This window comes from Lichtheimia ornata (assembly GCF_029851405.1).
Source record: "Lichtheimia ornata isolate CBS 291.66 chromosome Unknown scaffold00030, whole genome shotgun sequence".
NCBI lineage: Eukaryota > Fungi > Mucoromycota > Mucoromycetes > Mucorales > Lichtheimiaceae > Lichtheimia > Lichtheimia ornata.
The window spans coordinates 25650-50715 of NW_026695350.1; the positions used below are offsets into that span (position 1 = coordinate 25650).

A 25066-nucleotide genomic window follows, 5' to 3' on the forward strand; every position below is an offset into this window, starting at 1 on the left:
CGATTGCCTGGATACAATGGCCATGCTGGATCCTGGTTGAATAAACGTATCTAAGACGCTCATCGTCATTAAATGCTACTCCATGGATCCAAAGCATCACCACACCTCATCTATCCATACCTGATTGCTGGGTATACCAGTGATCCCATGTCTCACAAACAGCCGCACCATCAAACAGCACAACGACAAGATGTAAGGCATGTGAAGGGGTAACTCTGGATCGTATACCAAGATGTGCTTGAACATGGAGTGTGTACGATGTTCAATCCTTTCTTTGGTGCTGCGAGTGCCGAAAAATCCACCATCATGGAGTAGCTTTAACGGAGGCGGTGCTTGTTAAAAGAAAACGTGCTGAGCAGCTTGAAACAAAAATCCATCCATGTGCCCATCCTATTATACGTACGAACGACTGTAGCCATACAAGACATGTCTATGGAATATGATGCGAATGGATTACCGGTAACCTCCCCCTGTTGTTGGTAGCTACCTTTCGCAAGATGACCAAACTGAATTCCACAATCCTGTGCAAGTTGCGAGAATGACCACTGTTGACTATCGTTTTGCTGTAGGAGTGTCATTGGTAAACGGCAAGGCTGTGGAGAACAGCAAGTTGGAACGAGTACAAGCAGGCGATGGGTCACATACGCTGTCGTAGACATGACACGTAACCAAGGCACCAATGTTGACACGAGTCCATGGCAGACGACGAATGGCAAATTAGCAATGTAGACATAGAGTAAAAGTAGAGCTTGAGAGGAATAGAAAGAGTTGTTGTTACCGTTGTTAGAATAAAACGAATAAGCTAACCGTGCTGTTGGCTGAGGATGAAATCTATAGTTTTGTGCCGGATTTGTCTCAAGACGTGCATGCTGAAGGTTTACTTTCAATGCCAATGGATCAAACCTTGTTGTTTGGCCATTGGCATATTTATTGGTTTCTCCTCTTGAGATATCAGCAAGTGCTATTTATTCGATAGATGTCTTGGTGTGAAATTCCAATCATTACAGGCGTATCTAACGTAATAAAAGCCAACCCTTGGGGTATATTAAGAAGTGAGCGAGAGAATCCTGCATTTGCTTTTGATGGCGTGGTTGCATCATACGTGCCTCCAGCCCTGACTCAGTGTTATGGTTCATGCTTGTTTATTATGATACCACCCACCATGCATGATGCTATGAGGCTTCTTTTGCATGTACATACAATGTACTATCGCAAATAGCACGTGCATGCGCTGCGATGATTAGCGTGGTATGTTTATCATGCATGTACAAGCAAGGATTATCTCAAAATATTACGCGATTCATTCTGGTAGTTTCATTATATGATATAAACGTACCTTGGAGAGCCTTTATTTGTAGTAAAATACACGATTGGGCTTCCCAGTCAACACAAATTTAAAGGGACCCTTTTCTAAACTATCAATGTCTTTCAATCTAAACTATCAATGTCTTTCAATCTATATCCACCAACGCGGAGGTGCAATGATTCGATATTCGTAAAACGCTGGCAAAATGTTGATGCATCACCACGCAACTCTGAGCAATCGATTACGATACGTTTGAGATTCCTATGACAATCCATGGGATAAAGGTCACTTAAATGCATTGGCCATCCGCGTATCATTGTGAGCTGTTCCAGGGCAGGGCATCCATCAGCAAGCATTTCCATGAGAGGATAGATGCGTTCAGAAAACCCTTGATAACATCCTTCAGCGTTAACTTCCAATGTCGTTAGCTGCGATAAATGAGGGATGACCGCCAACCATGAGTCGTAGCTAAAATTCTCTGGGATACGAATCTTCATCTCTGTCAAACTTGATCGCTGTCCAAGATCCAGATGATGTTGTATCAATCGCTCCTCATCCTCCACTATTGAAAGCGGTGTTGCATACCAAGGCGTTTCAGATTGGAGTGCTTTGGGCGAATCAATTCTTGCATAATGCGTGTTTGATGAGGACCAGCAACAGTCTCCACAGATTCAAGATAAGGTGCATGTCGTATTATCCACAATAGAAATCAAACAAGGTCGTCTTCAGCATCGGTCGGATACTCAAGTTGCCGCAATCGTTGGAATGTTACTTGTTGACTTGCCGCATGTTGGGATAACCTCTTTGGTTCAGCAAATCCACGTTTTGCTGTGACATCAAATGCCTCCAAGGTCTCACTGTGTTTCATCAAGTATTGCACCACCTTATCCTCCTTAAAGTCGTCGGCACTTTGGGTCGCGGGAATACTAAGAGCACGTAGACCTGTTCTCGCGGTTGTATCCAAAGTGTCAAAAAAATGCTGATATGGACCGGTCAATATGAGCTGCTGTAATAATGGACAATGCTGATCAACGGCCGAAAAGATATCAGATCCAAATGCAGGGTACAGCTTCAAAAAACGTAACTGAGAAAATGCTTGCAAAAGAGATGGGATGTTTTCTCGCTTCACTTCGCTGTCCGTATTCCACAATTCCAACTTGATGAGCTTGGGGTACGTCTTGGTGACAGCTGACATGTCAATGTCTCCATTATTCATTCGTATTGACGCAAGATTAGGGCATGCATCAAGAATGTCGCATAGCCGATAACGCTTTTTGGGATCTTTATAATGTCCATATTCAATCACGAGATCAGTCAATGTGTCGCTTAATGGTCGTAGAGATGACAGCAAAAGAGAAGGACCCCTTCCAATAGATTCTAAATGATAAATGTTAGCATGGCATGTATATTAACTTTGTATCCTCCCACTACTTACCAATAATCTTCAATTTCTTCAACATGCTCAATTCGATACGATGCCGCTTGGTGATTTTGGACAAGATCTCTTTGTAGGGCTCTATGACTGAGAGCGATCTCATAAAAGGTGCAAGGTCTTTTACGCGATCATATCCATCCTCGAATAAATCTTCTGGTCCAATCTCATATTGCAATCCGCTTGCCAACGCCATTCGTTTTCGCCACGTACGAGATACATCAAAATAGCCGCATGGCCTCCCGATATGAAACATGGATCGACCTTGTAGTATCCTTGGTATAATGTTGTGTGTCACCACATCCAATGGTAGCTTGCTGATAAAATCAATACGTTTGATGCTCTTGTTGTACGCTACTGCTCGTGCATTGAGAAGGTGTGCATACTGTGGATCAGAGGGTGGCACTCGTTTCAATCCATCATTAAGAGTCTCGATTGCTGATGCGTGGTGTCCTCGACGCGAATGAATACCACCAGCACAGAGATAGCCCAAGGGTGAAGTGGGTACTAGAGTCATCATAGCGATTGCATCGTCAAGGGCAAGTTCGAGTCGTTCGGCATTGACAAGTAGCGATGCTCTGACATTGAGCGCCAACAACAACCTTCGCATATAATCTTGTACATGTCTTGTCTCAAGCTTAATGTTGTCGTCAATGAGAGGGTTGCCAATGGCAACAGCAGAATGGGCAGGGCACAGAATGTCAATGTTGGTCTCGATCATGGTGTCGTGGTGGGTAAAAAGAGCAACGGCTGAATTCCGAGACAACCCAGGCTTGCATGCAAATACCTGATGTTACACACGCTTTGGCTGACGATCACCGCATCCCATATTATACATGATGGCTACCTTTCTTTGCCCCCCTACTAGTCAACTCACTCGGAAATTTATAATTCACTTATAAAACCTACGCTTCGGAATATAGTTTCCCATACATGTAACGTGACTTGAGTAGAATATGATCCCCTATGACTATAACCACTCGAATGATGATGATTATTATTGTTGACTTTCCATAAAACACTGCTCATCTTTTATACAGGCAACATCGGATTTACCTTTATCATCTTCAAATCCTAAAAGGTGTCCAGCCATTGATAGTAATGGGAGGAAGATGAATATGCCCTGTATGTTTCATTGTTTTGCATGTCACGTGCATCCGATGAAACGAAGATCGTTTTTGTCTTCCTGTGTCTGGATCTTGGTCTCAGCCCGTTGTTCCTCGAATAGTAGCCAACTATGGCTTTTTTATCCTAGACTGCTCGTGCAGCATAGCAATCCCGTCTTACCGCGTAAAAAGAAACAGCTATCATGCAACCTGAAGACGAAGATCGATTTGGTGTAACCATAGAATACTCCACGTTGTACATGATGGCTGCCTCCTGTTATCACCTATGCCTCTGTGAAGCGTTGCTTGGCAACCGTATCAATGGCAATGCTTGTAGCACACATGCATTTTACTAAGAAGGATCAGTATACATAAGCTTCTTCTGGCTAATAAAACATCGTACGTCTTAAAGCATGCAACAATCAGGATGTTAATGTGAGTTTCATGCGTCGGTGGTATCATGAGGTTCTCGGGTTGCAGATCGAATGATCGTCTATGATACGATCCAATGGGCTGCCTGGCTCATTTTACGGTAGATAATGCGAGGATAAAAGCGAAAGGCATTGAATCACCATATGTTTCAGTATCTGTAACCGAAGCATGATGATGATTCATCGCTCAGGAGGAAAATGGCGAATGCATTTATAGAGGTGGCAGCTTCATGCAAAGTAAAGCTGGATGTGGTGAATAAATATTCCATTTGGTTGTTTGATACTACACTCATCACTCACGGTATGCATATGACTTGCCCACTACTGCGATAAAGAAAAGGTGACACAAGGGTTTCACTAAAATGGTGATAGCAATACACGCATTGCCCACAACATCCATCGTTCATAACATGCCGCATGCTTTATGTGATTAAGGACGTTGGTGATTCAAACATGGCATGAAGGAGAATGAAAACGATGATAACATTGTGTTTGCCACGAGATCACCCATCTTTAAAAATCACGTCGATGTGGTTTGACATGTTTAAGGCATATGGTAAATCACGTAAAAGATACCAGCTCAATATGCCGTGGATAAAAAGATGTTGGCATAGCTTCAAGCGAGCCATTTTTATTGCTTTTGTTTTTCTACACGCGATCACTCTTTGATTGAGGGACTTGCTCATTGTCGTACAAGTGTGTCACAGCCCCAAGTATATAATTCATTGGCTAAATCCCCCGCTGCCATATCCCCCTTTACTGTAACCACTACAACAACTCCTTTTATACCTGACGACTTTTTCTCAAGCTCTACTTTTACTTCTTGTCGACATTGCTCGTTCATTTTGTCATCAGAATTGCTGTTCAGCCAGCATTGTCTCCTTGGTTACGCGTCATTCCCTACAACGACTTGTGGTGGCCCATTCCTTGCTTGTGCCGGTTTCAGCATCCTCTTTTCACCCACGTCAGACCTCTTTTACGGTTGCCAGCGTCACCTCCACCAGAAACCATCGTCAACCGTGAGCATCCCGTCCGCTTGTTAAACAACTTTGTGTCAAGCATGATCATTGTCTAAAAGCCAACCAACACTTCCCTTCCAGATAAACGTGTTGCCAGGAAACGAAGGTTTCTCATAAGCTTACGTGTATGCATTTCGCATGGATTCAGGTATTTGTACGTGTAAGGTGATATGGGATAATAATTCTAGAATCCTAACACCCTGTTTGAAGCTGCCCATCATCATCATCATCATCGTTAGCCTACCTTTTCAAGCACCATCTTCACATACGCTCGTCTCATATGGTCGGCATGCATACTTCAATACTCAGATCATCAGAGAAGGATTACATAGGACACAACACCTTTTGGGATCCAAGACCATTTCCCTTCAAGCGCTTATCTTACACTCCATTGTTTTCTGGTGCGACGCTTCTAGATGGTGCCATTATGTTGGAAGTGATGCTTTACCGGTCTTCGTCGTCCTCAAGCAATACACATGCTCTTTAATGCTCCTGGTTGTTGGTAGGTTTGGATGATGGATATGCCTGTTCAAGGGGGGATCACGTACGGTGCATGTTATTCAAGCAATCGGGAAACCTACGCATGTTGGATGGAGGAGGAATGGATAAGTAGCTACGTGATGTACATTGGGATATTGATAGAAGCATGGTGTAGTATTGGGTCGTTCACAATAAAGATTGAAGGAGATTATGAGGCAAATGGATGTGTTTGCGGGAGACATGATGATTCTGGCAATGGATGAAACACGCTACTCTAATGCAACATCTAATAGGTACACCTAAAAACCTCTATACACAACCTAGCACCATGTGCCGCCCCAATATCAATGCTTCTTGGATTACATAAAAAAACAGAATGCTCATGTTGGATGATTACTTTGTTTGAGCGTTTTTCAGTCAAATCCCCTCGGATCAAGAAAGTTGAATGATGGGCATGCTGGGCTGGAGCAGGAGCATCGTTCACATGCGTTGGATTGGGCAACAAAGATGAAAGGGAGGGATGCCCTATCAACTACCAGTTTTCGTACTATATATTAACAAGATAGATTTTTATGATGAATCGCTGTAGAAGGATTATGTGTACCAGCTTGTATAAAGAAGGCAACACCAACGAGTTGCACCATGATTGCGTTCAACAAGGAGGATTCAGATACTGATTACATTTGGCGAGAGGCATCCTGCATGCTGTAACAGACATCTTTCAAAGGAGGCGGTGCAGCTAATCATCATCCGATGTTACACAGAGATGATGATTGGTGAAGTCGCTTTCTCATTCGAAGCAAAGAAAATACGTGTACACATTCAAATTGCATGGACTCAAGTATTTATGGATGACCCAAGTTTTATTATAGCGGTGGATGAAGCAGTGAATATCCCATATACTACGCTAAAAGGTGGGGTAAACCTGAAGCAGGTGATCTACATGTAAGGTTGTACAAGCTATGTGCCTATCCTCAGCCGCATCATGCTGTGCGTAGTCGTGTGATTTCTCTTCCCTTTCTTTCTTTTACAGTCATGACCCGCTTGATCGACTCTGCCGTTATTGACAAGCTACGCGCTTCAGCATCTCAAGGCCAACATGTCCATGTCATTCAGGAGACCTTCGCCATTGGCAACGAATTACAGAATCTTCAACTCCATCTACTCGACTTGCGAGCACGATCGTATGTCGCTTGTGCACAATTTGTCAAAGCCTTGGAGACGGCAACAACAATGCAGCAAATCAATCCAGCATCAGCACTCGGTTATTTATGTCAAGGATACATCCACATGGAGCAAGGACGATTCATTGCAGCATCCTATGTGTACGACAGAGCACTCGAGCATGTCGATAAGCGTGATCCATTGTATGAGACCATTCAGACAAACCAGGCCGAAGCCATGCAACAATGTGAAAAGCGCAGAGATTTCATATGCGACCTTCCTATGGAGATCAGTGCTCGTATTATCCACTATATTCTGGTTCATGAGGAATTCCACCAGCAACGCAAATACGTCATGGTTTCGTCGGCTTGGTGGCACCGTATCATGGCATCCAATCAGCTTCAATACACCATAAAAGCACATCGTCCTTTGGATGAACGCAATGATATGGTGATTCAATCATTCAGTTATACGGCATCGCTGATACTCCAGTTATGCGAACAACCATTGGGTCCCTTCTTTAAGAAGTATCGTTTTACGAACTTGACAGCATTTTCAATATATGGTACGTATCCAAAGTGTAAAATGAATCATGCATGTAGACCCAACATACTTCCCATACGACAATAGCTTCAACACCGGATACCCTTGTTCAAAGCATACCCGCGTTATCGTGTATCGGCACACAATTAGCCAAGCTCGTACTTTCATGTAAGGGATTGCGCCTCTATCCACAGACGAACGCGTCTACAACACAATTACGACATATATTGGCAATCTGCCCCAATCTTGAATCATTGTTTTGCGAAGCAGCGATCGACATTGCATCCATCAAGGAGGTTTATCCAAAACTAAAAGAGCTTCAGCTGTGTGCTGTGAGAGGAACGGTGGATCGAGAGCACATGATGATGATTCGAGAACACCTGCCTGGTTTGAAGATATTGGATATGGCAATCACGAAGAGCTCAAGACCATTGTTTGTGGATGATACTTGGTTACCATGCATTCGTCATTTGGCATATGGCGAACGAATCAACATGGATCACCAAAGATTCCAGGACCTGAAGCTTTATGGACAACAAGGATTGGCGTCTCTTTGCATTACCCATACCATGAATCACTTTCCACTCGATGATATTGTACCCACCATTATTCATCATCATGCGACATTGCAATTCCTGGAATTCAACACCTTATTGAGCACAAACGACACAAAAAAGATGTTGAATGCCATGAACAAAGAGAGCCATATTCAATTCACGCAACTGAAAACATTACATGCGTATACCAGCTTCACCGCATCTGAAATGGATACGCTACGAGCGTTTTCCACGTTCATCAGCTGGGTCATTGAGCGTGCTCCTTGCTTGCACACGGTGGCATTAAAGGGCTACACAATGAATCGATCCTCTTTGGAAGCCTTGGCAAAACGTATGCACCTACGCCATGTGGATTTCGAAGTTCACGACAACCAACGACCTGCCGGTTATGATACACTTGTGGCCGGATTCCTGAGAGACCATGTGAATCATGCATTTGATAGAGAAGGATCACATTTGGAGTCTATCAACGTAAAGCTCTATGAAGCACAGCCCATGTTAATCAACGCCATACGAGAACTGAAACATTTGCGTTCTTTCTATTTAACCGCTACGGATCTTGAATCAGAGCCATTTACACAACTATTTACGTCATTACGCCAAGGATGCCAAGGGCTCACGAAGCTGTCTATCAACATCAATGGTGCCATACCCAACCCCATTCTCTACCAAGTTAGCGGTTTATCCAATCTTGAGAGCCTTACCATGACAGGAGATCTTCAGGACGCTGACGCCGGTGTTTTAAGTCTACAACGTTGCCGTCACCTCGAACGCATTATTCACCATAGACCAATTCACGTAGAAATTAGATCCATGCTTCAGGATAGTAATCCACGTTTACACATAATGTATCCCCTCAAGCGAACGTAGTTGCTAAATAAATCTACCACTTCACTGACCCGGTTATCATTTTACACACAACCCCTCACATAGCATGTAGAAACCACCATCACATGGTTCCTTCAAAGGTGTGCTTATTTATGACATGGAAATGGGTAGTACCAATGCTGGTGGTATGCTCGATCCTTAAATGATATTGACAATGGTATAAGTAAATACCCAAAAGATGCTGTTGTTCTATCCAACATAACGTGTACCCACGTTTTCATCATAAAGTTATTATCTATGTACTGCTATCGAGATGGATTTGGAATCAAAAGAGATGCCGGAAAGTACGGGCTTTCGATGTGGATGCCTTCTTGTATCCTTCATGAATGACGGACGTAGTACGTTTTACCATGTATGTGTAACCAGATGTAACGGTATAATCATTTATTCTATGATTAAAATCCATCTTCAATATCATTGACAAAGTAAGGAGTATCAGATAGTTTCTGTGTAAACACAAATTTAAAGGATGCCTTTTGTAATCTATCAATGTCCTCCAAGCTATACCTAAGAGCACTGATGTGTAATGATTCGATATTGGTGAAAAATTGTTGAAACGTGGACCCACCGTACATGCCTTCACAATCGATAACGATATGCTTGAGATTGCGATGACGATGCATGGGGTAAAGATCGCTGAAAGTCATAAGTAGTGATTCGTCTGACATGATGAGCTTTTCCAAGGCAGGACATCCATTAGCTAACTGTTCCATGAACGACCCCAAACAACCATATGCATTCATGTGTGAGGTGCAAAATTCAATGGTGGTCAGCTGCGTTAATCGAGGAACAAGCGAAATCCAAGAGTCTTCATAGTCAAATTGGCTTGGGATATCAATTTTCAATTCTTTCAGATTCGATTGCTGCCCAAGGTCCACATGATGCTGAATCAATTCATCTTCCTCATCCACTGGAAAATCGCTGACTTTCATACCAAGTCGTTTGATATGCTGGTGATCAGGTTGAGTCAATGCTTCCATAATGGGTGCTTGTCGTAGGCCAGCAACTGTCTCCACCGATTCCAGACAAGGTGCATGTTGTATCATCCACAAAAGAAATGAAACCAAGCTCTCCTGAGAATCATCCAAATAGTTGATTTGCCGTAATCGTTTGAATGTCACTTTTTGACTTGCCGGATCTTGTAGTAATGTGCTTGGTTCACTAAATCCACTTGACGCTACGATACCAAAGGCCTCCAATGTCTCGCTGTGTTTCATCAAATATTGCACCATCTCGTCCTCCTTGAAGCCATCATCAAAGTCATTGGTGGGAACACTGAGAAGACGTAGACCTGTATTTCCCTCTGGCATGTCATCAACATCGTAAAAAGCGGGTGTGCGTCCCGTCAAGATGAGCTGCTGTAATAATGGACAATGCTGATCAATTATTGGAAGCATACAAGACCCCAATGGAGGATACAATTTCAAGTAATGTAGATTGGGAAAGGGTCCAAAAAGAGAGAGCGTGATGTCTTTGGTCACTTCGGAATCACGATTCCACAATTCCAACTTGGTGATCTTGGGATAGGTCTTGGTGGCCGATGACATGTCAATGTCTCCACACGACATTCGAATGGATAGAAGATTGGGGCATGCATTCAAAACGTCGCATAATCGATAAGGCTTCTTGGCTGGTAAATAGCGTCCATATTCAAGATCAAGCTCTGTCAATGTGTTGCTCAATGAACGTAGAGACGAAAGCAGCAACGTAGGTCCTCGTGAGATGGATTCTAAAGGATGCATGTTAGCAAATGAGATGCATCCCATATCCCCATATTACCTACCAACAACACGCAGTTTATTCAATACGTTGAATCTACGAAGACGCCGTTCGGTGATTTTGGATAAGATCTCTTTCGAAGGCTGTATGACTGCCAATGATCTCATAAAAGGTGCCAGATCCTGTACGCGCTCAAATCGTTCGGCTGATAAAGCTGCCGGTCCAATCTCGTAATGCAATCCACTCACTAACGCTATACGTTGTCGCCATGTACGAGATACATCAAAATAATCATCCCAGGGGGATTCAATCTCAAACAAGACTCGACCTTGCAATAGCCTTGGTATAATATGATGCGTCACGATATCCAATGGCAACTTGCTGATGAAATCAATACGTGTGTCGCTTTTTTCATATGCTGTGGCTCGTGCGCAGAGAAGGCGATGATATTGTGGGTGCGAGCGTGGTACGCGTTTCAAATCCATCATCAAAAGTTTTGATTGCTGACGCGTAATTCAAGCGAATTGAATGGATACCACCAGCACAAAGATAACCCAAGGGTGAAGAAGGTGCTAGATTCATCATAGCGATGGCGTCGTTCCTTGCTAGATCGAGTCGTTCGGCATTCACGAGTAGCGATGCTCTCACATTAAGAGCCAACAAAAGCTTTTGCTGGTGATGTTGCGCAAGGTGTGTCTGAACATTGATCGCGTCGTCAATGGAAGAGTTGTCATTGGTGGTAAAAGAAGATTGAGAAGGACACAGAATGTCAATGTCGGTCTCGAACATGCCGTCGTGGTGTAAAGGAGCAAGTCGTAAATTCAAGACACTCCTCCTCCCGCTTGCTTGTTGCCATGCGCGTGACGGTGTTACACAGGCTTTGGTTGACCCGATCGCCCTACCCCAACCCATCATATGCATGAATGAGTGTCTTCTTATCACCCTACTAGTCAACCTCCTCTGTAATCCAAAACTCACTTATAAAAGTAATGCTTATCGTTATATTTGCTCATACAAGCAAGGCGATTTGTGTGTAATACGATGTTGTATTAGTGCAAGCATTATAAAGCCCATCATTGTTGTTGCTTATTTCTATTCTAAGGGCCACCATCAAGGCAACACCATGTTGACTTTTCAGATCTGTCACTAACTCTGAAACGACGTTGTGATTAATAGCCATCCCACATTTCAAATATGAGGCTCGATCAGCGTGTGTAACTAAATTCCATGAATGGCTTGTACAATGGTGCTTGTTTACTTTTCTCGTTGAAGGATGATGGAGGATACTTTATAATACAACTGGGTAAGGCAGCTGAAAAGTAATCCTAAAAGTGAAAATAGTGGAATCATCGTCTTCTTGGATACTGTGTAACGCTTGCATGCTGTGTAACCCAAGATGATGATCCATCACTCAGAAAGTAAAACAGTTAGAGGTCGCATAGTCTTGAAAATAAATGGTAAAGTTGATTGTCTAGCAAGGTATGTGGTATAAGTAACGGATTGCGTACCATTAGATGCTATCTCAATATCATGATAGCGAGCACCACATGTAGGGTGTAGACGTGTGTTATGTGATGGGTGAGGTAATAAAAGGGTAGATTCGTTTATCATTGCGTTACGGGGTTCTTCGGAAGGAGTGGTGGTCACAGGACAACTTGCAGTATCGAATAAAAGAAAAAGGGGGAAATGGCGTGTGTATGTGTGCGTGTTGAAGATGCCGATTGTCTACTGTCCCCATTTTTAAACCATCCTTTCATCACGAACAAGCATTTCAATCCTGTTATCATGCTTACAATTATATACGTATCCTTTTTATTGTATAACCCAAAAGAACACCCTAATACTGCTAACGAACCACAATATACAGCCGCAGTTTGATCCTCTTACCATAGCCATGCTTACATTGTCGATCAGCGTGAACGTCCGTATTGCGTGATACAACACCACCATCAGGCCCGAACTTGTTATCCAAAACGTCCGTCATCCAAACCTACCTCTTAACCAAGAGCATCCTCAACCATCCATGGGGTAAGTGAGCATCTCGTACATCATGTCATCATCCAACGGCATCATTGTAACAGAATCAACTGGAAACCAAGGGATGATGAAAACGAAGACTGGATCCTAAGACTTGCTTGATCCAAAACGCCATCATGTTTGTCGACATCGTTGAAGAAACATGCATCATGAACCAATAGCAGCAGCGTGCATGGAGGGTGGTGCATTGACAAGTACCTGATCAAGATGATAGTGGTGATTAGCAGCGTAGAAACGATGCCTCGTGCATTAGACCTGCCAGCCTTATCTCCCACGGTATACCACGTACCAATGTTATTACCAAGACAAAATAGATCTACCCATGGTTGTGGGCAAGTACCAGTTTGGTGGCAGTGTGCTCATATTCAAGGGCGTTGTTGGAAACCTTTGGAGTAGAGTAGATGAACAAGCTGAATACCACGATCTCAAGGAAGCTGAGGCAATGGGTTTCGTTGACGATTGTTTTTCACTGGAGGTGCCATTTGTCGAAGTAGAAGTTGTTCAAGGCTGTGCAAAGGAAAAGCTGAAACGAGAACAAGCAAGCAGTGGGTCACCAGCAGCTGTTGTGAAGATGACGCGTAACCAAGGGAACGAATGCTGGCTGCTGCCAATTGTGTTGACAGATGGCGAACGAGGAATGTCACCAAGGTGTAAAAGTAAAGCTTTAGAGGGTGAGTTCAAGTATAGAAAGAAGTCATTGTTGGAATGGAGGGAAATAAAGCAGCCTCTTTGTATCACTGGACGCGGTTGGCCAATAAACTATGTTTGGGATGACACGGAGTCAGTCGCGTCCCTTCTTGTTTCCCAGCCAACCAACCATGGCACACTCAATTTGAAACGATTTATGCAAACAGCCCACGCTGAAAACCTCTTCTGAAAAATATGCACATCTTGTTCACGATTCAACGACACAGCTGCTTCAATCCTACGAATCCATCTTGACAGCTTTGGATCGACGCGCCATGGCATTCACAAAGAGTGCCAACTTTGAATCAGCTCTCCACGATGCCAACCTCATACAGCAACTCTCACCTTCTTCAGCACTTGGTTACTTACGGGAGGCCGACGTGTACGGTGAACAAGGCAAGCAATGTCATATCATTAATATCTGCAACAAGGGGCTGAGTAAAGTCGACACCAATGATAAGCACTATGCAACACTGCAACAAGTCAAAGAGGATGCTGAGCAACGCCAAAGCACACGTATTGACTTTATCAAACAACTACCTACCGACATTGTTATTACAACTCTCGTTCCCATGTTGATGGACGATTTTATTATGAGCTCAACCACGCCAAGCCCCTACTTGTATGTGTCCAATGTATGGCGTGATCGTATTGTTCAGTGCTTCAATGGGTTACGTTTCGATGTTGGAGATACCGAAGGCCACAGTCTGTCACATGTGGTTGGGCTTTCCCGGTGTATCAAGAAATTGTATGTGGGCCAGGTTGCCAACGAGGTATGGATTTGTGATTTGCTACGCAATAATGACTTTTGTTCGCTACGGGAGTTATCGATTGAATGTAAGTAATTGTATCCATCCTTTATTTAACGAGCTCTTATTTACCATTGTTTCCGTAAGCGAGCACACCCCATGGCATTCATCAGTTGGTTTCATCGTTGAAGTCGATCGGCCGGACTTTGACACACTTTGACGCCCTGCTCGACGGTGCTAGCATAGTGTCAATTGCTGATATCATGCAATCTTGCCCAAACTTGGTTTCATTCGACGTATTCCAGCAAGATCTTCCGGATTTCATCTCGCTACAAATGATGACCTGGCCAAAATTGACAACTTTATCTATCACGTGCAATGGAGGAGAGCTATTTACGCGTGACCACATAACAGCAATTTGCAGACATTTTCCATCACTCAAGAAGCTTTCAATTTGTCCTTCCGAAGAGACGCAGATGACACACATTGTATTGGATCACCTCCCCTAGATGAACCGTCTTGAGCTTCTAGAAGGTCCTGGTGTTGAATGCGTTTATTTGGAACAAGAAAGGCCATGCGATGAGATCGGGATTACGGACCTTTATATCCAGACGGGCCGTGACGGATTTTTTCTTTATGATGCCTTTGCTCGTGCATTAAGGCAGCACCAAAATACTCTTGGACGCTTTAAATTCACCGTGTTCAATTACGTTGGAGAGCAAGAGAATGACGACCATCTCCAAGACATCTACACTATCGAGTACAGATGGCTGAAGAAACTTGATCTTTCGGTCCTAGGAGGATGGATCCCACGCAATGCGCCTATCCTGGAGGAGTTGAAGATGACAGCAAATACGATAAGGGAACACATGGCTGTACTTGATACAATACCACCCAAGTTGAAGACGCTCGAGTTACACCTTGATGATCATTTTGGCCCTCGACACACAGCATCCCTCGAACGATACCTTCAGCGATTTCCACGACACTGTCAGTTGAAGGAGCTTGTTATTCATTTCGCCAGCTTGATAAACATCACCAGTGTTCTCAATGCCATCCATGGTCTTGATCAGCTTCAACGCCTGATGATTAGCTTTACAGCACAATGGGATCATCATCAAATGCAAAGGTTTATTGATGGGCTTGTCAAAGGATGTCCAAAGTTGGCATGTCTCGAGATCAAATGCTTCAACGCACCATCGACACATTCAATGAACGCTTTGAAACAGCTTAAATATTTGGAGCGATTAGCCTTCTCAATCAAGGGCATGGATGGCGATGATGGCTTCTGAGGACGTCCTTATATCACCCCTAGTTAGTGGCGACTTAGAGAAATCTCCGATTATGCAGCCCCCACTTGAAAATCGACTAAGTCAGCACGCACGCTCCAAATCCAACAGCTTGTTTTTCTTCACAGCCCTCTTTATTCTTCTTGTACAACTACTCGGTTCACGCCTTCCACCACTTGTATACCTTCCTGTCACACTTCAGCCTTCTCCATTGTCACCATTGGCTCCATCTGGAACTCTCCATCTATAAGCATCGCGTGTCCTTGGCTGCTTTCTTGTCACCACACGTCCTTCTCAAACAACACTGTTTACAGCACTCGATACAACCCACGCGTCATACGCTTCTTCACCACTATTGCAATGCACTTTACAAACACATCCTCGTCAACCTCATTCACTCCATCTTGTTCGCCGACGCCTTGTCACCAGAACCCACACAGTGTACCAGCTTCCGTTTAGGCCATCAATCAAATCGACGTCATAGAAGTTTTCTTTGCAGGGCTGATATTATGCTACTTGTGGAAGTCTTTATTCCAGGCGTTATTGGGCTGGTAGGTGCTGGATCACTGGAAGGAGGTATGCACAAAGGTAATGTATGTGGGATAATAGGATGATGGTATCATGGGGTTGCGTGGTGATCGCGTTTTGTTTTCTATTGCTCTTCTTTATCATCTAGCCCTGAAGCTCTGTGGCGCTATGACTATATACAAGGACATGGATGGGATGGGCTCCAGCCAATTTAGGGTACATGATAGGATTAGAATGGTGTATGAGTGAATAAAATGGCTTTTGTTAAAGTAAGCATGAAAGTACGCTGCGTTCATAAATGGTTTTCGTTGTACCAAGGATCCATTTCATTACAATAAACCCAATAATAAGTTATGTGCTTCGAGATTTTAAACAGAGAATGAGCAACGGGATTAAGTATACGTCATTCAATGATAGAAAAACTGGAGGATACTTGGTTGAATGTTGCCAACATGGAGTACTCCTGGTTGAATTATATCAACCAAGAGTACTCCTGGTTTAATTTTGTCAAGTAGGAGTACTCCTGGTTTAATTTTGTCAACCAGGAGTACTCCTTGTTTAACTTTGCCAAGTAGGAGTACTCCTGGTAAAATTTTTTCAACCAAGAGTACTCCTGGTTTAACTTTGTCAAGTAGGAGTACTCCAAGTTGACTTATTTAAACCAAGTAGCCTCCAACTTGGACTACTTCAAGCATGATTCCCGTTGCGTAGCATCATTAAACGAGGTATGCTTAATGCCGTGGAACATCCTCTGTTTGACCTTATATATAGGTTCATGCTTTATGATGGTCCTTCAATGGTTGAAAATGATTCCTTTGTACCACGAAAACCATTTCTGAACGTAGCGTACTTTCATGCTTACTTTAACAAGCCCTTTATTCATTCATACATTATTCTAATCCTGTCATGTATCCTAAATTGGCTGGAGACGATCCCAAGCATGTTCTTGTATATAGCCATAGCGTCACGTAGCAGTCTCCAGCGCTAGATGATAAAAAACACGAGTTGAAAAGAAGACGTGACCACCACGCAACATCATCTTCAATGGAATCATCTCCATCATCCTATCCCCAATACAGTACCTTTGTGCAAAGCTACACCCTGTCATCCAACACATACCAATCCAATAATGTCTCCAATAACGACTTCCCCATGTAACATGATACCAACCTTGCAAAGAAACCTTTTATTGCCTCGACTTCGGGTATGGCCTTGACGCAAGCTGGTATGCTGCGTGGGGCTCTGGTGCCAAGGCGTTTGCGGATGGCGAACAAGATGGAGCGAATGAGGTTGACGAGGATGTGTTTGTAAAGTGCATTGCAATAGTGGTGAAGAAGCGTATGACTCGTGGGTTGTGTCGAGTGTTGAAAAAGGTGTCGTTTGAGAAGGACGTGTGGTGACAAGAAAGCAGCCAAGGACACGCGATGCTTATAGATGGAGAGTTCCAGATGGAGCCAATGGTGACAATGGAGAAGGCTGAAGTGTGACAGGAAGGTATACAAGTGGTGGAAGGCGTGAACCGAGTAGTTGTACAAGAAGAATAAAGAGGGCTGTGAAGAAAAACAAGCTGTTGGATTTGGAGCGTGCGTGCTGACTTAGTCGATTTTCAAGTGGGGGCTGCATAATCGGAGAAATTTTCTAAGTCGCCACTAACTAGGGGTGATATAAGGACGTCCTGGCTTCTGACAGGCAATTCAAGGCATTTCACAACTCAAATGTATTCGGATCTACCCAGCACGTGGAGCCAAAATGGAAGCGATCCGGCATCTTCAGGAACAACGTCATGACTTGAAAATTATTCTCTGCCAAACATTCACTCGTTTTGATGATCCTTTGTAATAATGCATTACGCAGCCTTTATTTGTGAACTTTCTTATTGTACATATGCTGTGTATAATAAACCATTGTTTCTATCACTATGCATGGGCTACGATGACACACTGGTGTATGATGAAACCCAATCTTGACGTTTACTCAATGCACAAACCTGCTTCATGGTATACGGTTGGCTGTAGCAATAGGGAAATCATAAAGAGTGTTTAGCGACTATGCCATTGTTTGTGTGTATAGAAGATGCGCCATCCAATAAACACGAAAAAGGACATGGGGATAGAAAAAAGAAAGCTTGAACGGACATTGTTTCCCCCAATTCATGTATCTATAGTAGTGCATTCTGCAAATACAAAAACAAGTTTATAGAACTTAAAGACAGGCATGTCCATCAATCATGGGAGGAGTAGTTACAAAAAAGTACCATGATACCATCGCCAGCGTGATAGAGCATCTATGGCATCGCGGGGTTTACATGAATGAGCGGATCATGCATCGTAAGGATTTACACAAACATCGCCGGAATCAATCCCAAGCCTCAACCTGCTTCTTTTTCCGCATTTTTCTCATTACCCTCTGCAAGGATTTTCTTTATGTCTTACGGACGCCTTATGAACACTTCCACACGTGCTGCCGCATCAGCTGTGGTCTCCACCAAACGAGTTGATTTCATCAGCGAGCTGCCGTTTGAAATCGTGATGGAAAACATTGTTCCCAGGATCATACACCAAAAGGATAGAGCCTTGAGTCTTCGCAATCGCCACACCTACTTTGCAGTGTGTACGACATGGAGCCAAAGAATCGCTGCAAGTGACGAAAGCATTCATTTCTACATCAGCAGTAACAAGGATTTCACAAAGGACGATTGGATGCGTGTACAAGCCGTGGCAGGCTATATAAAAACGCTCACTGTAACAGCGTCCAATCAACAAGCCATTTTCAATCTTCTGCAGTATGCACATCTTTCGTCCTTGAACGATTTGACAATGACAGGTAAGGGTGGTGGTGGTGACGCACACAACTAAGCACTTGCTCATACCTCATCATCCAGTAAAAGGTTCTCAAGGACATTGGATGAGGCTGCTTCAATCAATCCCCGCTCTGAAATGCTTGCGTATCATATCCAAAATGATGGGGAGCTCCCTCCAAGTATTCGAGATGTTGCAGTACTGTCCCAAGCTTGTTCAATTGGATATTACATTGGATAATGGCAGCAGTGTCACTTTCAACATGTACCACAATCATGGATACCCCGCCTTACGACACCTTCATGCTTCGTATGAAGCTGCAAATTCGGCTATTGTTCCACGTATCATTCAGCATTTCACATGTTTGGATGTACTACGCTTGACAACTCCTATGATCAGCTATGAAGACTTGAGTAAGGTTTCTCAGCTATGCCCACAGCTACAGCGGCTATTGCTAGGGAATAGGAATGGTACACCACACACAGAGAATGCTTTACTTCAGCAAGGAGATTCAAGAGGCATTCGATTGCTGTTCATCCAATCATCATTGTTTCATGGAGATTGCATTGCACGCTTTCTAAAGGAGCATGCGACCAGATTGGAATCGGTGGAGGTGTTGCTCTCTGCGTCTTCTATATCGTATATCAGTTCCCTCCTCCATGAGCCTGTTGTACTTGATCGATTGCGTTCCTTGCGATAACTCAGTCATTTGGGACAACACGCGATGCATCTTATTGATTGGATTGTATTACACGCACCTCATATTGAGTTTGTTGAGGCTATCTATGGAAGTGTAAAAGGGAGGACGCTGCATGCCTTGATCGATCGACCTGTCAAAAGAATCAATTTGGAGCTTTCGGCATCCTCTCGGGATATGGGTCAATATGAATTTGTTCATCATCATGTCACGCTTGGAGTACACTCGTCACTCCAAGATATCAAGTGCACTATCGACACAGCATTTATGGGTAGTCGTGATTGGCTACATTTGATTGCAGACTTACAGCAGCTCACGTCATTGGAGATATGCCTTCAATATGGCGGTGATACAAGTAGCTTGGTTAACCTTCTAGCACGTCTTTCGCTTGGGTGCACATCCCTCGAAAATGTTACATTGACTTTCTTTTCTTTCTCGCCTCCCGGTGAGTGGATTCAACCTTTATCCCAGCATCCGCGTCTCAAGTCTCTGGTCATAGTCTGCAATATGATGGCCGAGGGCATGCTTCCAGTTCTAAAGGAATTTCGGCACCTTGATTTACTACAGCTAAAGCTGAAGACATTCGATTTGAAAACAATTGCTCAATTGAAAAGTGAAATTCCATGTCTAGTATTTACAACCCAAAGTGCCCACCAATAATCATCCACTCAAACACCTTTCATGCTTGGTAGGCACCCATGCTTTCATGTACCCTATTAGCTTTTATCATCTCAATTACGCTCTGCTCTTGCTCATACAATAAAATCATTCTTTGCTGAAATACATAGCTAGTCTATCAAAAACGTGCTCACGCATTCCTAATAACATCCCGACATGTATATACGATTCCTTGATCATGCCACAAATACGGCGAAATCCGCTGTTGCTTGCTTTTGGGTATACCATCAGCAAGTAAAGGAAATACCTATTACCTATACAGCACACGTACAAAAAGAAACAGGCCAATGGTAGTATACATTTGCAGGTTGAAGTGCATTTGAATCGAACGATAAGCATTGGGGGCAATGGATGACCCTACTTGAGGTGGATGTTGGATTGCAACGTCAATCGTGACAAAAATGAGATGGGGACAACGAAGATAGTCTTTTTAGAGAACGAGAAACCATAACCGCTTATACTTCAGGTTGACGCCACGTCCACTATCAATCAGAACCAGTAACCATTTTATACCCTTTATGATTTTCACGCTGACCATTTTTATGTTAGAAACGAAAAACTACCATAGTATCGCTAGCGAAATGAAAATGCCCATTTTCCTCTAGGGTCACAGCTATAAGATCCCTCCCCATGTCCATCCTGAATTCGTCCAACCTGCATATGTCCTGAGAGCGCGTGGATAAATCGTACAACACCTTCTTCACCTTTTACCAGTATTCCCAAAGATCCTTCATCCAAACATAGGTAATCAGCTGCAACAAATCCTAAGCGCTCATCCACATTGATAACCAGATTTCCAAAACCAGCAATCCTTGCAACGTAACCGCTTCATCCAAGAAGCATCACGATCGAGTACAGCATAAGCCAAACGAAGATCACACCAAGCTTTGCCACTGGAGAGGTTGTGAGTAGCTCCCATTCCTGATTCGTTAACATAGGTCTCAAGCATATACTTACATGAAGTTGCTTTGATGTTTCAAAGTGTGCCTTTTGAGGATGATGATGGTTGGCGCCTTAAAACAAAAGCCCCAGTTCCAATCCTGTCAACGTTCTCTCCCATTCCATGTAATTACCAATACCAGTAACCATGCCACGCTAAGCCTGTACGAAGCTATCGATTGTTGGAAGCACTTTCATCAGCCATTGATACCTTTTGGAAACGTTTTGGACTTACCAAGACGACTGCGATCTACCCCAACATTGTGACCAAGCGCAATGGGGGTGGCTGATGTTTACAATCGCTTTCAGTGGAGGTGTCATTGTCAAACGTGCAAGCTGTGTAGTGTTGGGAGAAAAAGAAAAAGCTAAAACAAGCACAAGGAAAACCAAACAAGAGCCGTTGCCGTGGAGATGACGAGTAACCAGGAGACGATTGTTTGCTGACAACCAATTCTGATGACAAAATGCTGGACGAGGAATGTCGACAAGGAATAAAAGTGAGAGTGGTCAAGTGTATGTAGCAAGGTGTCGTTGTTGGAGTGAAGGGAAATAAAGGAACCGCTGATGACGCGGAGGATTTAGCTGATACATTTTTATGTTTTGGGGTGCGACGTGGTTTGGCTTGTGAGACATTAAGGGATCCCTTAAATATCACTTCTTCCAATACAGTTCACCGTGCGTGCTTGATCATGTCATGAATACAATACCACAATCTCCATTTATGTAGTGATTGGAAAGCACAGTCCACTTTTCCCTCCATTACATGTAGATAGATACCTTATCTCTTTCAATTGATTCATCATCCACATCACCAAATGCCTCAATCACGAGGAATCCCTTCCACATGTGAGCATGATGGATCCTGTGTTACGATGCACTAACGCCAATGATATTGTTTTGTATTGCAGGGACGCCTTCCTCCGATTGTTTTGTAGTCGAGAACAGGATCATTGCTTTGGCACAAGCAATCGCTTTATGATCAGCCTGGGAAGATTAATGAATGGATGACATCTTTTTACGCAACCCTTTGATGGTCACATGCTGGTAAAATCGGCTACAATGGTATTATGCACGATCCCGCTTTCATAGTCATAGCCCGTTCATGTACATGGAGATGAAAACAAACATTTGTTAAATGCACATCTGTTCCTTTGTGCTATGGTATGTTTTATTGTCCGTGAGCAGCTGAATAACATGTATGATTAATGATGCCTACAAAGCAATAAGGTACAAAAAACATGGTTCACCAAATTGCAAGGATCACGTCCTTTAGACATCCATGGACTATACCCTCGATGAAACATACAATAGCTCTAGCTGTACACCCATTAATCAAAGCCCAAAGCATGTACGATGATATAGGACATACCGAACTGTATCAATAAAAGGCAAACGCGGTAGTAATTTTGTTGTGTGTGTTCAATCTTGTTTCACCGTAGGGTTGTTATCGTTGGTACTTCAATTGCAAGTGATATAGGCTCGTCATCGTTGTCGATCACGATCGCATCCGCTTGTCTTTGTAATACTGAAAGATCCAGCTGCAGCTTCCGCTCTGTTACAGTATGATTGACGCGACTAGGAATGAACAAAGACACGTTTTCATATGGCATCATGTCTACAGCATAATGACAGCCATAACTCAAAATGCCACAATGAAGCATGGGCTCTTTTTTGGAATCACCGCGCTCAGCCCAGCTCAAGCAACCTTGTGTGCCAGTTTCAGGATCGAACCCGTCAATCTCAAATTTGGCCATGTCACCACGCGCCAAACGAAAAGAGGTCGCCCTCTTGAAACTTTTTGGGTGGGATCGACAAATGCAAAAATTGCTATTGACGAGTTCGAGCTTGATACTATCACACAAGGTACTTTCGACCATGCTGAGCATGCGGTTTGGAAAACGAGCCCATGCTTCATTGAAAGCTTTCGAGTTACAGGTGCGTGTATGTTTTGTTATTATAAAGGTGGGCCTTTTTCCATTGTGACCCATATGTACATTTATAGTGAGATAGGCGCGATTGATGGTGTTTGTATACGAACGCCAAGCAAAAAGGATTAGAAGAGCAATGGATGATATGGGTTCAGTGTCTGATGGTCCTTCATTGATTGGATGCTATTAACCAATTCTACCCAATTGAGCCGATTGTGGGTTTGACAACATGTGGTGAATGTGCCTGCTCCAAGGTTCCGCTACATGGTTTAATTATATTGATCCGAGCCGATTTGGATGAGCTACGCTTCGACCAGGTTTGCTCTACTCCATACACCCGTATACATTGCATGTTGGAAGCGATGTGCCCTTTACGTGGCTGTAATTTCCTCAAATCGGCTCGGATCGATCTAATGAAACACCCAAAGTGAATCATTGGAGCAAGTGCGTTTTTCATACGTTATCAAGTCCATGATGGTCTTGATTGGGTGGAATTGGCTCATAGCTAGCAATGTATGAATGACTGTGAGATAACGTATATATATCATCCATTGCTCTTTTAATCCTGTTTTCTTTGCTTTCTTACCTAAACACGGCCTCGTGCAGCTATTGCACTATAAGTGGTTATATGGGTGACAATTGAAAAAGGCGAATTTGTCATATAGCATCATCTTTACAGCATAAAGACAACCATCACACAAAATATCACAATGCTACATGAGCTCTTTTTGCAACCACCGTGCTCAGCATGGTCGAAACTACCTTGTGTGAAAGGTTCAGGATCGAACTCGACAACCTCAAATTTGGCCATGTCACCACCCGCCAAAATGAAAAGACGTCGACCTCTTGAAACGATTTGGGTGGGATCGACAAATGGAAAAATTGCTATTGACGAGTTTGATCCTGAACCTTTCACACAAGGTACTTTCGACCATGCTGAGCATGCTGGTTCCAAAAAGAGCTCATGTAGCATTGTGATATTTTGAGTTACAGGTGCGTGTATGTTTTGCTATTATAAAGGTGGGTCTTTTTCAATTGTGACTCATATGTACATTTATAGTGAGATAGGTGCTAAAGGCGATGTTTGTATACGAAAGCAAAGAAAAAAGAATTAAAAGAGCAATGGATGATATGGGTACACTGTATCACGGCCATTCATATACTGCGAGCTATAAGCCAATTCCACCCAATTGAGCCCATTGTGGATTTGACAACGTGTGGTGAATGCGCCTGCTCCAAGGTTCAGATCCATGGTTTAATTACATTGATCCGAGCTGATTTGGATGAGCTACGCTTAGACCAGGTTTTCTCTTGTGGATACACCCGTATGCGTTGCATGTTGGATGCGACGTACCCGTTACTTGGCCATAATTTCCTCAAATTGGCTCGGATCAAGACACCTGAATGATGGAAATGAATCTTTGGAGCAGGTGCATGTTTCATACGTTATCAAATCCATGATGGTCTTGATTGGGTGGAATTGGCTAATAGCATGCAATGTATGAATGACAGTGACATAGCGTATACATATCATCCATTGCTCTTTTAATCACGTTTTCTTTGCTTTCTTACCCAAACACGCCATTCCCCAGGTATTGCACTATAAGTGGTTATATGGGTGACAATTGAAAAAGGCGACTTTGTCATATAGCATCATCTTTACAGCATAAAGACAACCATCACACAAAATGTCACAATGAAGCATGGGCTCTTTTTGCAACCACCGTGCTCAGCATGGTCGAAACTACCTTGTGTGAAAGGTTCAGGATCGAACTCGACAACCTCAAATTTGGCCATGTCACCACCCGCCAAAATGAAAAGACGTCGACCTCTTGAAACTTTTTGGGTGGGATCGACAAATGCAAAAATTGCTATTGACGAGTCCGATCCTGAAACTTTCACACAAGGTAGCTTCGACCATGCTGAGCATGCTGGTTCCAAAACGAGCCCATGCTTCATTGAAAGGTTTTGAGTAAGGACCCGCTTTACAGTTTTTACTATGCTTTAAACATGATCTCAAATAACAAGTGATCTTTAATGATTGTCAAACGTCTCGCTCGAGAGCTGAACATGAAGATGAAAACATTTGTA

The 25066-nt window shown here is 43.3% G+C and overlaps 8 protein-coding genes across 8 annotated transcripts; 5 read left to right on the forward strand and 3 right to left on the reverse strand.

Moving 5' to 3' along the window:
* Nucleotides 1-2015: 2015 nt before the first annotated feature.
* On the reverse strand, nucleotides 2016-3459 carry O0I10_006631 (uncharacterized protein; the record flags this gene model as incomplete). Its single annotated transcript, XM_058486658.1, has 2 exons — nucleotides 2016-2683; nucleotides 2742-3459. 2 exons carry the CDS (start codon nucleotides 3457-3459, stop codon nucleotides 2016-2018), a joined length of 1386 nt encoding a protein of 461 aa, XP_058342480.1.
* Nucleotides 3460-6809: 3350 nt separating this feature from the next.
* Nucleotides 6810-8908, forward strand: O0I10_006632 (uncharacterized protein; the record flags this gene model as incomplete). The annotated part of the gene is made up of 2 exons (XM_058486659.1): nucleotides 6810-7503; nucleotides 7569-8908. The coding sequence occupies 2 exons, from the start codon at nucleotides 6810-6812 to the stop codon at nucleotides 8906-8908; spliced, it is 2034 nt and encodes a 677-aa protein (XP_058342481.1).
* A 413-nt stretch (nucleotides 8909-9321) lies between these two features.
* O0I10_006633 (uncharacterized protein) lies at nucleotides 9322-11434 on the reverse strand (the record flags this gene model as incomplete). The annotated part of the gene is made up of 3 exons (XM_058486660.1): nucleotides 9322-10655; nucleotides 10710-10973; nucleotides 11116-11434. The coding sequence occupies 3 exons, from the start codon at nucleotides 11432-11434 to the stop codon at nucleotides 9322-9324; spliced, it is 1917 nt and encodes a 638-aa protein (XP_058342482.1).
* A 2210-nt stretch (nucleotides 11435-13644) lies between these two features.
* On the forward strand, nucleotides 13645-14214 carry O0I10_006634 (uncharacterized protein; the record flags this gene model as incomplete). The annotated part of the gene is made up of 1 exon (XM_058486661.1): nucleotides 13645-14214. The coding sequence occupies one exon, from the start codon at nucleotides 13645-13647 to the stop codon at nucleotides 14212-14214; it is 570 nt and encodes a 189-aa protein (XP_058342483.1).
* Nucleotides 14215-14627: 413 nt separating this feature from the next.
* On the forward strand, nucleotides 14628-15410 carry O0I10_006635 (uncharacterized protein; the record flags this gene model as incomplete). Its single annotated transcript, XM_058486662.1, has 1 exon — nucleotides 14628-15410. The coding sequence occupies one exon, from the start codon at nucleotides 14628-14630 to the stop codon at nucleotides 15408-15410; it is 783 nt and encodes a 260-aa protein (XP_058342484.1).
* A 2948-nt stretch (nucleotides 15411-18358) lies between these two features.
* O0I10_006636 (uncharacterized protein) lies at nucleotides 18359-19433 on the forward strand (the record flags this gene model as incomplete). Its single annotated transcript, XM_058486663.1, has 2 exons — nucleotides 18359-18758; nucleotides 18817-19433. 2 exons carry the CDS (start codon nucleotides 18359-18361, stop codon nucleotides 19431-19433), a joined length of 1017 nt encoding a protein of 338 aa, XP_058342485.1.
* A 24-nt stretch (nucleotides 19434-19457) lies between these two features.
* On the forward strand, nucleotides 19458-20090 carry O0I10_006637 (uncharacterized protein; the record flags this gene model as incomplete). The annotated part of the gene is made up of 1 exon (XM_058486664.1): nucleotides 19458-20090. One exon carries the CDS (start codon nucleotides 19458-19460, stop codon nucleotides 20088-20090), a length of 633 nt encoding a protein of 210 aa, XP_058342486.1.
* Nucleotides 20091-22477: 2387 nt separating this feature from the next.
* On the reverse strand, nucleotides 22478-22924 carry O0I10_006638 (uncharacterized protein; the record flags this gene model as incomplete). The annotated part of the gene is made up of 1 exon (XM_058486665.1): nucleotides 22478-22924. The coding sequence occupies one exon, from the start codon at nucleotides 22922-22924 to the stop codon at nucleotides 22478-22480; it is 447 nt and encodes a 148-aa protein (XP_058342487.1).
* Nucleotides 22925-25066: the final 2142 nt, after the last annotated feature.